General features: G+C 42.9%; 1 protein-coding gene across 3 annotated transcripts in view; it reads right to left on the bottom strand.

Moving 5' to 3' along the window:
• Positions 1-381: 381 nt before the first annotated feature.
• Grm1 (glutamate metabotropic receptor 1) overlaps positions 382-13653 on the bottom strand; it is a 367695-nt gene continuing 354423 nt past the window's right edge. For 2 of the 3 annotated variants that reach the window (XM_040758192.1, XM_040758191.1), the window contains one exon: positions 382-4099. In XM_040758192.1, coding sequence (XP_040614126.1) covers positions 3166-4099 — 934 coding nt within the window. In that variant the 3' untranslated portion in view covers positions 382-3165. Of the gene's footprint in view, positions 4100-12670; positions 12756-13653 lie in introns of all 3 variants that reach the window. The other variant, XM_040758193.1, reaches the window with a different exon arrangement.

Raw genomic sequence — 13653 nt, 5'->3', positions numbered from 1 at the left:
AGAAAAAATATTAAGTAGCTGGGAAACTAGCTTCCCCTATAATGTGAGTCAGGTACAGAAAAGTTTGAAGGGCGCAAATAGGACAAAGTGGAGTCCACCTCTCCAGAGTTCCACTGGAGATCCAACTCTTTCTATTCTCTCAAAAGAATAAATGGCAATGGAGGTCGTAGGGTTTGAAATTCTAAGTTTGGATTGCATGTCATCAAAGCCAGACTGTGTTCTATTTTATGACCTATCATGCATATATTGTGTGATTCTTAAAACTTCTTCCTTGGAAATGTGTTCTAGGCAAAAATTAAACTATTGAGATTATTTGTTACATTGGCCTAATTCAGCTATTGCAATGCTTAGAAAGTTCAGAGAAAGAATATACACGTTTAATAAATAGAAAATATTTATTATGATACAGCATCATCAAGATTATTTGACAAAAGGCAGTAACAAGCCAAAGGAAAACACTTTTACAAGAAGCAAAACACCTTGTATAAGCACATACGTTACAGTAAAGATATTTTGCCCTTTAGGTACAGGGTATGTATGTATACATCTCCAATTCTGAACAATTATATGAGCTAATATTCTATTTATTCTGGAAAATTCATAATCATGTTAAGGGTAGGCATTCAGTAGTATTTTAATCAATGTTGAATGTGTTCACCAAATGTCTCAGACCAAACTCCAGAACAAACTCGCCTATTACAGCATTTGAACAGGAAGCATTGACTCATCTATTCTGGCAGAAACCAAAAACAATAACAACAAAAAACATGAATGCACAATCCCATAGTAATAAAGGCCATATGTTGGTGCCTCAAGCTTAAAAGAACATAGGAAACAATGTGGGTTCTCCCACTCTTTTCCTAATTTGAGTCTGTGTCTCTCTATTTAGGCCGGGCAGACCAGGCTGGCCTCAAACTCACAGAGATACACCTGCCTCTGCCTCCCAAGTGCTGGGCTTCAAGAAGTGTTCTACCATGTCCTGTTACCATGCCCTGCTCTGCACCATCCATTTTTTATCATTCTGTTTCTTCACAATGAAAACACAGAGCTTAACATTTCCATTCTTGAGGTCTTTGCAACAAGGATGTTTAAAAATAAATTTTTAAAATGAAAGACAGAAGTCCTCGATAAGGAACTCGCTAAACTGGGCAGTAGAATGTGGAACACTTAAGAAATACAACTCTGACATAGGAGTTGATGTTAAATTCCAAAGAAATGATGCTTTGGGTATTTAGAGATTCTAAGATGATACTTTTTTTTGGCTGAGAAATCAGCAGCTTTGACATGATGAAAGCAAATTAAAATGACTGAACATAAGGCATAAACAAAGGCATTCAAAGGATCAGATTCATCCTACAAATAACGGAAGAAATAAAATAACAAGAACAATCCTTTTCTTTGGGGTTGGAAAAGGCAGGGGTAAGATGATGCAGTTTGATCACATATATGTGGATATTATATAGTAGTAAACACGGGGATCATAAGGAAAATATGCTAAAAAATGCAAAAATAAAACATGTCAAAACCTTTTTTTAAAATGAAGTGTGGTTGACAGAGAGTTGAGACACTCTGAATGGACTTGAGTATCATTACACACTAGAGGACCATGAAACTCAATTATCTGTGGAAAAACTTTTTAAAAATATATCTGAAATACTCTAAGTATTGCCTTTTCAATCTTACATTTTAATAACAATGTGCACAAGTTTATAAAAATGTACTTTTTAGTGTCACTCACTGCTTGGTGACCTTTTTATACAATACACTTTCAAACTATTTCATTAATAACATTCTGGCATCGTAAAATATCTGAAAAATAAATCCCCACCTAGGAGGATTTCCATCCCAGCTGCATGTGAGAAACATCAGGCCACAGACCCAACCTTCAAAGAGACACTGGTGACAGTGATGTAGGGAACGTCACTGGAACATAAAAATATTTATACTATAGCTGAAAGACAATTTCCTAGTTACAGCTAGATTGACATTACATGGCACAAGTTTTATAATCACATGTATACAAGAAACACAGGAAAAGACATTCAGTTGCTAGTTTCAGGGACTCCAGTGACAAGAGGAAAGAATTTAAACCAGTAATTGTTGCTATGAGTACACCATTAGATCCAAAGATAGATTTGTTTCCATAGCACATGGGAGAAAATGTGGCACCACATTATACTTATACTGAATCTCAGAAGTCCAACTGGTTACTATTATTTGCTACAGTAAATGGAAGGTGAATCTTGGCAACGTGGCTTGTCCTCATTTGCCGAAGGGCAACAGAGAACCTGGTTGGCACAGCACAAGAGAGTCCACAAAACATCTGACATCCCTTCATCCTCCTTCCCAAAGTTACCAGTAAACAAGTATGGAATCTACAAAGCTCGCTCTGTTGACCTGGCTCAAAGACCTGTGGGGATCTGCTGTCTTTTCGTTTTCTTCCCCAAAGCACTTCTGTTATAGCTAATGTTGGTGATGATTTTGCTCATACTTTCATTTTCCTAACCAGAGGGAATTGTAGAAATTCAAGGTGTTACTGTGCCTTTATCCCAGGGTGACTGCTGGCTGGCACTGGATCACAGCAGTGAAAAAGGACCCTCATAAGGTCAGTTCCTGGGTCTCCCTTAGTCCAGGAGTCTGCAGGCTCAGCACAGAGAAGGGCTTCAGCGATGGGAACTGTAGTGCCATCAATGTCCCTCCCTACGTCCTGTCCTCTCGGTATCCACTCACCAGGAATGTTGTGAGATGAACGAATGATTCAGTTGGCACCATCACAGGGGCTGCTCCGTTTCTAGCTTCACCAAGAGAATGTGGGCAGATATATGTATGCACGAGTGAGATAAAGAAGAGATTATTTTTGTTGATTTTACTTTTACGTTTTATTATTTTTTTTACCCGATAAAAGTTACATACCATATGGAATTGTGCTTTGTCATAATTCCCTTTCTTCCTAGAGAAGGTTTCTGAATAATTCAAGAGTCATAATCCTGGCCCGGACCACTGTTCACTTGGCATCTTTCCTCTCCCTCTTTTAAGGCAGCCGCTGCATTCTTTATCCTCTACAGACTGTGGTCCTCCACGCCTGTGCTTCTCCCAGCTTTCTACACCTTTCAAGAGGGGTTGGCGTTCCTTGGCATCTCTGGCTTTTCCATGCACGCTTCCTCCCTACAGGGTGGAAGAGCTTTGCTTGTAGTCCCTCAGGATGACAGAGGCGTAGGTCACGTTTGGAGGGGTGCAGAGCACTGACTCAGACACTGGGGAACTGGGCACTGAGCTGCCAGAGGCCACCGAGTCTCGGAAAGGAGAAGGAGGTGTCAGGGCAGGCGAATCTTCAGGGGTTAGCTTGCTGGCTGCAGGCAGGTCCTCCTCCTCTTCCAGTTCGTCTTCCTCCGTGTTCCCTTCGCGCTCGTACACGAACTCCTGCAGGAGCTTGAACCTCTCACTGTCATCATCGTCATCCTCCCCAGGAGGGGAGATGGGCTCCTCTCGGAAGGTGCTCAGCTGCAGGGGCAACATCTGCAGGTGTTGCGGGGGAGGCGGGGGCGGGTACAGCGAGCGCAGCCCGTTCCCTGGTGTCCCCGGGCCTGCCAGCACCGCGTGGAAGTCCGGGATCCCAGCTCCAAAGTTGGTGACCACGCCTTGCAGCTGGTCCATCAGCGATTTGGGCTGCTGAGCGGGTTGCTGAGGGGGCGGCTGTTGCTGCTGCGGAAGAGGAGGAGGCAAGCCCTTGGGAATGACAGAATCAGCCAAGAACAGGGGAGTCTCCTCTGCGGTCAGGTGGGGCGGCAGGGGCGGTGTGGTGGCCACAGGTGGTCCGCGTCTGTGCACCACCATTGAAGGGCTGCTGGGAGGGCTGAAACGAGCCGAAGGGGTGTTGTCCTCTTCCTCCACATTGTAAAGGGTCTTGGTGCTGGCGTCTGAAAAGGTCAGGCTCTTGCCAGAGCCTTGGTAACTTTTAGTGAGGGGTTTGATCACGGCCGTTTGGTTGCAGGCCGTCTCGTTGGTCTTCACGTGCACAGAGAGGCGCTGCCACACATGCTGCCCCTTAGGCGCCTGTCTTCCACCTGGTTCAGACCATGACACAGACTTGCCGTTAGAACTATGAATAAAATAAGAGATGGGTTTATTTACACATGGATCCTGCACGGAGGATGAAATACATCTGAATGCTGTCCACCCCAACGCTGTGCAATACAACTGCAGTGTCCACCTCCCCTGCTCCCTCTTATAGTTAATAAAATACTGGTAACTTCAGCTACAGAAGACTGCCTGTGAAGCAGGAACCAGAACATCCTACTCATGCCAAGATGCTGACCCAAGGAAAGATACCGGTGGGAAAGCCCAGTCTATTGCAAAAACAGCTTATCTCCATTTAGTTATACAACTTCACAAAGCATGCCCTTTACCACCATACATGTGCTGATAATGAGACAGTCCCAATGCAGACAATTAATGAAATGGCTAGCAAGTTAAAATGACCCTTCACTGCATGACTGAATGATTGCCAAATTCTGGAAGAAAAAATTGGAAACATACACATATACACACACACATAAACATACAACCACTTAAGCTTCCCATAGAAAACACAACACAGAGATTTAGTCTTGGGGATGAGTGAAAACCTACATACAACACTACTCTGTGCTTGAGATTTATGAACTAGAAGCATTCAGTTGTCCATTCTGATTTGTATTTCCCATGAACATAGACACGACCTCTGGACAAAGGAGGCAAGACCAGAAAAAAATGTGTGAGTGACTGAAGGGTTTCATAATTTCCCATTTTCTATTTTTAATCTTAGAACACTATTCCTGACTGATGTAATGTACGACTTTTCACACAGAGGTTCAGATTCTCAGCTGCCATTTAGGAGTTTCACACTAAGAATACTCAAACAACAGCACCAAAAAAAGAGAGATTAGGAAAGGCTAACAACACAATGCTCACGGCTTTTCTTAATCCTCTTGACAATTTTGATGCAAACAAGACAAAATTAACATTCTAACAAAGCAGTGGTCTCTAAGACCAAGGACCATGCTTGGATCACTTTCCACTTATCTTTGCTAAATGGGAATTCCGGAACACTGCCATGCTTCCAACCTTCACAGTTGTTATGGTTTTCTTCCTCTTCCTCTTCTTCTTCCTCTTCCTCTTCTTCCTCTTCCTCCTCTTTCTCTTCTTCTTCTTCTTCCTCTTCCTCTTCCTCTTCCTCCTCCTCCTTCTTCTTCTGCTCCTCCCCCTCCCCCTCCTCCTCCCCCTCCCCCTCCCCTTCCTCTTCTTCCTCCTCCTCCTCCTTCTTCTTCTTTTTGGTTTTTTGAGACAGGGTTTCTCTGTATTGTTTTGGAAGCTGTCCTGGAACTCACTCTGTAGACCAGGCTGACCTCGAACTCACAGAGATCCACCCGCCTCTGCCTCCCGAGTGCTGGGATTAAAGGTGTGTGCCACCGACGCCTGGCTTTATGGCTTTCTTCTTAAGTGCCCCTCCAAAGCCAATGTATTGAAAATTTACTTTGCAGACCAGCAGTGTTGAAGGGCAAAGGGACTCTTGAAGGTGATTGGATTTTGCGACTTCTGATCTCATTAAAGGATGAAGACATTTCAGAATCATGCCTTCATGGATAACATGAAGAGGCCTTGCAATGAAAAACAGCCCCTGCCTCTTTGCTTTCTGGCCACTATCAGGTGAGCACATTTGATCTGCCATGTGCTCTTTGTCAAGATGGTTGCACCTTGGCACAAGTTCAGAACTGATAGTGCCAAGTTAACATGTGCTGAAACCTTTGAAGCCATGAGCTAAAATGAGTCATCTCTCCATTCAGTTGACTTTCTCAGATATTTTGCTACAAGAACACAAGGCTAACACATCAACTTCAACCCCCATGAAATCCCAACAAACCAACCAAAGAGAAAGTCACCCTGAGGAAGAAAATGCAAAATGTCCTATGGCAACCACAAGTCTTCTTCGTTTTGAATATTCCAATAGTTCAGATCTTTGAGAGACGCTGATGATTTTCTGTGTATTTTTTAGGAGATGGTGATACCTAGCCATAGCAGTCTATTAATAAAAGCACTGCTAATACCTAAAAGAAGTCATTTCTTCTTCTTACATGTGATTTTTAGAATATTTGTGATAAGGGTAATGTTCAATATTTAAATTTATAACCTTGAAAAGTGAAGTGAACTTAAGAAATTGATATTCATTTTTTTCAGTTTTTTTGAGGCAGGGTTTCTCTGTGACTTTGCAGGCTGTCCTGCAACTAGCTCTTGCAGACCAGGCTGGTCTCAAACTCACACCTGCCTCTGCCTCCCAAGTGCCACCATCGCCTGGTGAGAAATTGATATTAATTTTAAAAACAAATACTGAATATAAAAAGCTCAAAAACAGACATTACAGCTAAAACTATGGCCCCATTGCTTGAGGGGAAAGGTAGTTCCCAGCAAAGCATTGCTTAGTCTCCCCCCAAAACTAGCTGCAAGATATGCTTGCATTCCTGGAAAACCCGGAAATAGTGGCTCTTCTTACTCTAAATCATCAACTGCTTTTATTACTGCCCAGACATCCACCACAGGCCTCATTTTGCACTATACCCAAATATTAACAATCTTGTTGATCAGGAAGGCAGCTATAATCACAATTTAGTTCTATTTTAATTGAAGACAATTTTTGTTCTTGCGATGGGAGATTTTTCACTATCACTGTTAAAATTAGAAGCATTCTTTCCCTTCTGAGTCGTGCTCTAAATTATCTGAAAATTCCTGTTTAATTAGAAAACAGATATCATGCCCCAGGGCATTTGGTGGATACAAATTAGACTAACCTTTCCCAAGGACAAAATAAATTGCTTTGTAAAAATCAGACATAGTGGGGGGAATGCATCATTGCATAGAGATCAAGGCGCAGGTTATTAACTGCTTCTTCAAGATAAGTCACTTCTCATGTGTGGTCCAGAGACAAAATTCAGAGTCTATGGATCTACATGCTCACTTAGCACTGTTTGTAGACTGAATAAGTGAAATTTTATAGAGAACATGTACCACTGTTTTTTTAAATGCTTATGGATGGCATTGTGATTAACTACCATTAAACACAAATGCAACTACATTCTGAGATGCTTTTATTGTGTTCAGGTATTGTAGTCCAGGTAAATATAGACACCAAATCACATAAAGATCCAATCCTGTTTCATGTGAAAGGGGAGCATCCTACCTGAAGAAACTGGAAATTCATTGTTATTAAGAAGAGAAAATTACATAAACTTTAGGGCATTGTGAAAGAATAAATTACATTCAAAATAGAATAGTGCTGTGACATAAAAGGTTTGTTTAAGTTCAGATAACTTTAATGGTTAGGCTTTGGCCACCAGCTTCTTGCTTCTATTGTTTACCTTTTTTAGATTTCTTAATCTTAAAGATCTGGGCATGTAGCTCCCAGAAGGTAGAGTGCCAAGTGTGAAGGAAGCCTCAGGTCTGGCCTCTAGCAGTGCATACGCTCGGTGTGGTGCTACATACCTGAAATCTCAGCTTGAGGCATATGCTAGGTGTGGTGCTACATACCTGAAATCTCAGCTTGAGGAAGTTGAGGCAGGAGAATCAGAAGTTCAAGAGTGATCTTCAGCCACATGGCAAGTCCCAGGTCATTCTGGCTACATGTGATTATGTTTCAAAAACAGGGGGCAGCAACCAAAGCAATCTGACTTACAAAACTCCATATAGCTGTCTCAAAGCCCTCTCTGTTTTAACTTTCAAAGACAGACTCCAGACCCAAAATAACCTCCTTCCTGAAGATAAAACACTGTGAGTCAGGACTAACTTACATCCAGTGGTTAAATATATTTAATGATACTACAATTACAGGAATGGTCAGTGGTGTTACCGACATACCTTGAGCCTCTCTGGTTATCAAACTATAAAATAATGGACCTCGATAACAGTGTTCTGCTAGGATCCCCTCCTTGGAAGTAGAAATGTCTGAAACCCCAGGAACTTTACAACTTGTTAAGCAACCTTGAAGGAGAGACATGGGTCTGAGCCAATGGTGGGCAGAAGCACACTTGGGCCTGATTGATGAGCTCCGCACACCCGCTGCTCTCTATTCAAACTATGCCCTTAAGACAGGACAAGAATATGGACTTGGGCAGTCACTGTATCTCTTTGCCTCACTCAGTGTGGCCACACTGAATACTTGCCCTTCTCTGGCTTTCACTATTAAACTGACTCTCTTTATGGGCTCATCGAGGACTAGTAGATAAGCATGAGTTGTTGGAGACACAGGTTGCAACTCTAATCTAGTGAGAGTAGGAAGGACTACAGGGAGAGGAGATGGGTAGGGAGAAGATGATGCTTCATTTTCCCATACAAAACCTGGCAGGCCTATGGCTGCAATCCTGGAGTGAACAGGTTCAAGTTTTGCTTTGTTCTTCCATCAGGTTAAGTGTCACAACCCCTTAAACAAACAAACAAAAACCCCAATTATCTACAGCATTCTAAAGAATAGCTAGGAGTGGATCATATGAACAGATTGCTGTATAGTTGGCATTCGGAGTGAGCCTGTCTGTTTTGTTTGTTCCTGTAAGTACTGGTTACATCTGCAGAGGACATGCTCTCTGCTCCAGAGATCTCTAAAGTGAGAACAGTGGGCGGGGGCTGGAGAGAGCAGGAGAGATTCCTGCGGAAGTGACTACCTGACAACAAGGCAAGTGCCCTTTGCCAGGCTTCAGAGCTTCAGAGTAGTATCCAGAGAGCCCCAGGAAGACAAAATCTTCACATACAAAAGGGAGGGTCCTGCTTCAGGACATGAGGAGGCAAGCATTTGTTTTCTATAAACCCACAGAAACAACTGACCTGAGAAAGTGGAAACTCACCACTGCAGTCTGACAGCTGGGGAACATAGGACCGAACCAGGCCCTATGTTCATGGGTGTCAGTTGGGAGCTGTATGGTGCCTGTGGCAGTGGAAATGGTATTTATCCCTAGTGCATGAATGGGCTTTGGAAGCTCATTTCCTATGGAGGCATACTCTCAGCCTAGATACATGGAGGAGGGCCTAGACCCTACCCCAAATAATGTGACAAACTTTGATGATCCCCCATGGGAGGCCTCACCCTCCCTAGGGGAGTGGATTGGGAGTTAGTGGGGAGGGAGCATGGAAGGACAGGAGGGAGAGGGAACTGGGATTGGTATGTAAAATAAGATTGTTTTTAATTTAAATAAAAATTTATAAATAAAAAAGAAAACATGGAAATAAGGCCATCAAGACAGAGCTCAGTGGGTGATGGCCCTTGCTGCTGGGCCTAAGAACCTGAGAATAAATGCTGGACTCACATTGGTGGAAGGAAAGAATGGGTTCCCATGAGTTGTTGTCTGAGCTAGACACATACAAACTTTCTCCCCCACCTCTCTTTCTCCATCATTAGCCAATTAGTAAAGCAATGCAATGCAATGAAAAAGGAGCATCAGGAAATGCCATGGAGTTCCAATAGGGGGAGAAAGGCTCACCAAGAACAGAATCCATGAGCCACCAACTCTGGGGTAGCCTACTATGGCCCCACGGCTTCAGCCTGGTGACATGTCAGCTCTTAGAGTCTGGCCCAAGAAGCCTCTGGGGAAGCTGTCCATCCTTTAACCTGCACATGCATCAGCCAGTTGACATCAGAATGCAGTCTGGAAGGCGACTCATGCTGATTCTTAGGCGTAGGAACTATCTGAAACCATTTGAGTCCGGTTTCGGTTTTCCCAGGCAACCCCAAGTTGGTTTTCCCATACTGACACTAGTTCTACTTCTTGAAAACGTTACAGAAAAATCTGCATATTTAGCACGTTCTCTCCACGGTGGAGGACTAGGAACATAATTAAAATTTCTTTCATACTCACCATTACTCGTAATAAAAAGAATTTTGAATGTACTTTTGAAGATACATAAACTCTAATTATGTGAGAATGCCATAGTTTCTGTAGATAATCTTAAACAGCATTGTAAAGTTTCTCTTTCCCTCTGAACTCTAACCTCAATATTTGTTAGTCACAGAAACATTGTCTTAATGAAATATACAATTTACAAAGTCAAAATATTTGACCATTATTTAGTATTCTTTAGATTAATTGATTTCTACATCTTCAAACACGATGAGGGATAACACATACACCACACACACACACACACACACACACACATATCATTTTGCTTTTCTATAATGTCATGATTTCTTTAATGAACCGATAAGGTAAAATATATCTGGAATTTAACTTTCTCATTGAAGTCAATGAACCCTGGACATCTCTAGAGCTTTGCTCCCAGTGTGACATCTACTGTTCTGAGAAAATTACCAAGTCATTTCCCAGCTACAAGAGAATTCTGACGATTATCAATCTTTTTCAAGGAAGTTTCAAATGGCCTTTGGTTTTTAGTCATTTACAAGCTGATGAAGGAAAACCTCATGTCAAAGTTTAAGTGCATTGTCATGTTGTGGATCGGAACTGGCCCAGAAGCACTACTCTCACAGAAAATCTGAGTTCAGTTCCTAGTACCCACATCGAGAAGCTCACAATCACCTGTAACTCAGGGCCCAGGTGACCCAACACCCTCTTCTGGCCCCCATGGGTAACTATATTCATATATATCTACAAACACATATAAACATAGCCAAAAAATTAATAATTTTGTAAATTATCATAAAATATTAAAAATATACTATGTTGGTACCAGGGTGCTGTCCTAGTAGTGGTGCCTATGTATTGATAGATTCATTTAGGACACCAGGTAGGAACAGCAGATTGTGTTACTTTTGAAGGAAGTTCAGGTAAACACCATCATGCCTTCTATGTCCCCTTCTACTAGACTTGGATTTTAATTGTCAGTTACTTGATGTCCCTCAGTACTCACAGTTTGCCCTGCAAATATCGGGCAGTTGCATTGCTCTGCCTGGGTTATTTCTCAGGGATAAGAGAGACAAAGGCAGATCATAATGATCCAGTTTATTTTTTATGTTAGTCTCTCTGAATGCTCTTTACAAAAAATCAAAACAAACAACAAAAAAAAAAAAACAGTGGGAACTGAAGGTTGCAGAGAGAACATTTCTTGTTTTTATTTCTCTAGGACAACCATGACTAAAAATATCTGGTTTTAATCTAAGGGATACAGGTTTAAAACTACTGATCTCTCTGGTGTTCCTTTATAGTCTGAAGATGGAAAGCTTGGCTAGCCTGTTCTTAAAGTTCTTGACAACCCACCTGTTAGCATTGCTGATAGGTGGCTTCTATTTTTTTTAATTTAATCACCACCAAAGAAGTATATTTGGCTTTTACTTTGGTTTGCAGGAACTCACCTTTAGGTCATGAAATGTCAGTTGATTCTCCTGTCTTTGGCCCTGCTGTCATGGCAAGACAAACATATCCACCCATCCCTAGCAATCCCTTTTGACAGGCAGCCAGCAGCTGTCACAAATTAGGATCTCCTTGCTGTGTCCTTGGTTAGACTCAACCTTGGTGCAAGAAACATTTAATGCCTTTGGACTTAAACGGGGTTCGGAGAAAGCATCCAGCTACGGTACAGTGGCTCTGCTAGGGGCTTCCCAAATGCCACTGAAACACACTGGCATGGCTGCCCAATTGTGTCCTTCCTATGCCTGCATGATTTGATGGAGACCACATTGTATGGATATAGGATTCTACAGGGAAGAGTAGTAAGGGAGGCTACAGACTTCCTGACACAGGTCACTAAGTGAAGGGAAGAGACACCGTGGCTCCATTACCAGCCTCTGCCGCCAGTTCAGTACCAGACACTGAAACAAATTGGGCTCTTCTATCTGAAGAGCTATTCAGGCCACGGGCACCTCACCAGTGGGCTCCCTCCTGCTGCAGGAATGTGTACCTTTGACTCTCCCAGGAGTTTGGAGGGCTGTAAAGGAACAGCTGAGAAAGACCACAGACTCCGTGCACAATGAATTGAACATGGTCTAGGTGCTTTGGTTAACTTAAAGAGACACTGTCAAGAGCTAAAGGTCAAAAATCGGACCAGACATGCACCGCTTTTTATCAGACTTGAACATCTGATAAAAATCACGTAGAATGCTGGGAAAATTGTTTTTGTTGGTTTGTAAAATTTGCTCCAAGTGGAACTCACAAAACCTTTGTTTTGTGTTCTCCAGGGTGTGGGAGACACCCAGCAGAGGCTTGTGTCGGCGCCCACCCTCGCGCACCAACGTTGTGGAGCTTTTCCATAAATTTCAGCTCTGACTTTTACTTCAGTGCAGACAGGATCATTTCAAACATTTGTGCAACAGCAAAAAAAGAAAAAAAAGAAAAAGAAAAAAAGGCAAAAGGAAAAGAAAAGAAAAAAGAAAAGGCTCTGTATGCCAAGGAGAAGCTGACAAATTTGTTGAGGGGAAGATTCACTTTCGAGTTCATGAGTGGGAGTCACAGACCAAAGTGAATCCTTAAAGCCGGGGAGAGCGCTGCATTGGAACAGAAAATAAGCAGAGAAACTAACAGCTTGACAGTGTCCTTTTAAGACGGATGGACGATCGGATAAGGCAGTCGTGCAAACCACGGCACGCCCGGGAGGCCCTTATTCTTAATGGCATGCACCACATTTGGTTCCATGTCAGAGAGTGGAAATACCCAGGAGAGAGAAAGCAAGGGGCGAAACACTCTGTCCATGCAGCTTCTCTTACACATTCACTGCAGTGTGGGGGTTTTCAAAGCTGCACATGTGCCGACGGACACTGGCTGCTGGGCGAGAATTCTGGCTGCCTCTTCCTGAAGAGTGAAAAGAGAAAGCAAGGGGTTAAACAACGTGGGCACAGCTCTGGTGACTACACCTCTCAGGAGGTGCCTGGTCCAGGGTGGGGCCAGGCCTGGCTCCTGAACCTTTCTCCGTGTCTCTGAAGGTTACAGTGATGGAGTCACTTTTCCATCGGGGAACCATCTCTTTTCAACGCTCTGTGCATCTTTCCTGGACTGGCTCTTTCCATTTACTATTGACATGCTACTCTAGGAGGCAGCGGGCTATCATTTGGTCAATTCTCTGCCACCGTGCTTCTTAATGGAGGATCTTGATTTTATATGTCAATCCACTGCTTTCCTTGGCACCGTACACTGCCAACCCTATTATTCTATCACAAAGGCACGGCTACCACTTCAGTTAAAGTCACGCTTCTTTCGTGTGCTCACAAGATTGCTTATGTGTAATAGTGGAGTGTCAAGGGATCTACCTTGTTGACATTACAGGAATCTGCCACGAGAGGACATACCATCTCATCCTCTGGCTGATAGTTCCTTATACAGCAAACAGAGTGGTCTGTACACTGTGTCATTCTTGGCAAGGGAGAAGATTACCGTTTAGGTAAGGCAAGGCTGATGGGGAAGCCATGGTTAGGTAGATTAAGCACAAGTAGTTCCCCATGAGTAAGAAGAAAGTGGCCGTGGCAAAGCTATCTTGCTGTCATGCCACACAATAGAGTTCTCTATCCTGGAAAAGACCTTCAGGCATAAGATGTTTAGGATGAACCATCAGTCCACGTTCCTGGCGGTATGGAGGAGGGTGGTAGAATTCAAGAGAAATTTCTCAAGTTAGGAAATCCTGGGAGCATTCACTTCCTTGTAGGTTTCTCCCAGAGAACTCACACATATTTTCTATTAAATCTGCATTTGGCCA

Source organism: Mesocricetus auratus, unplaced genomic scaffold, assembly GCF_017639785.1.
Source record: "Mesocricetus auratus isolate SY011 unplaced genomic scaffold, BCM_Maur_2.0 Super-Scaffold_100018, whole genome shotgun sequence".
NCBI lineage: Eukaryota > Metazoa > Chordata > Mammalia > Rodentia > Cricetidae > Mesocricetus > Mesocricetus auratus.
The sequence above is the reverse complement of the archived record's forward strand: the minus strand, read 5'-3'. Positions and strand labels throughout refer to the sequence as shown.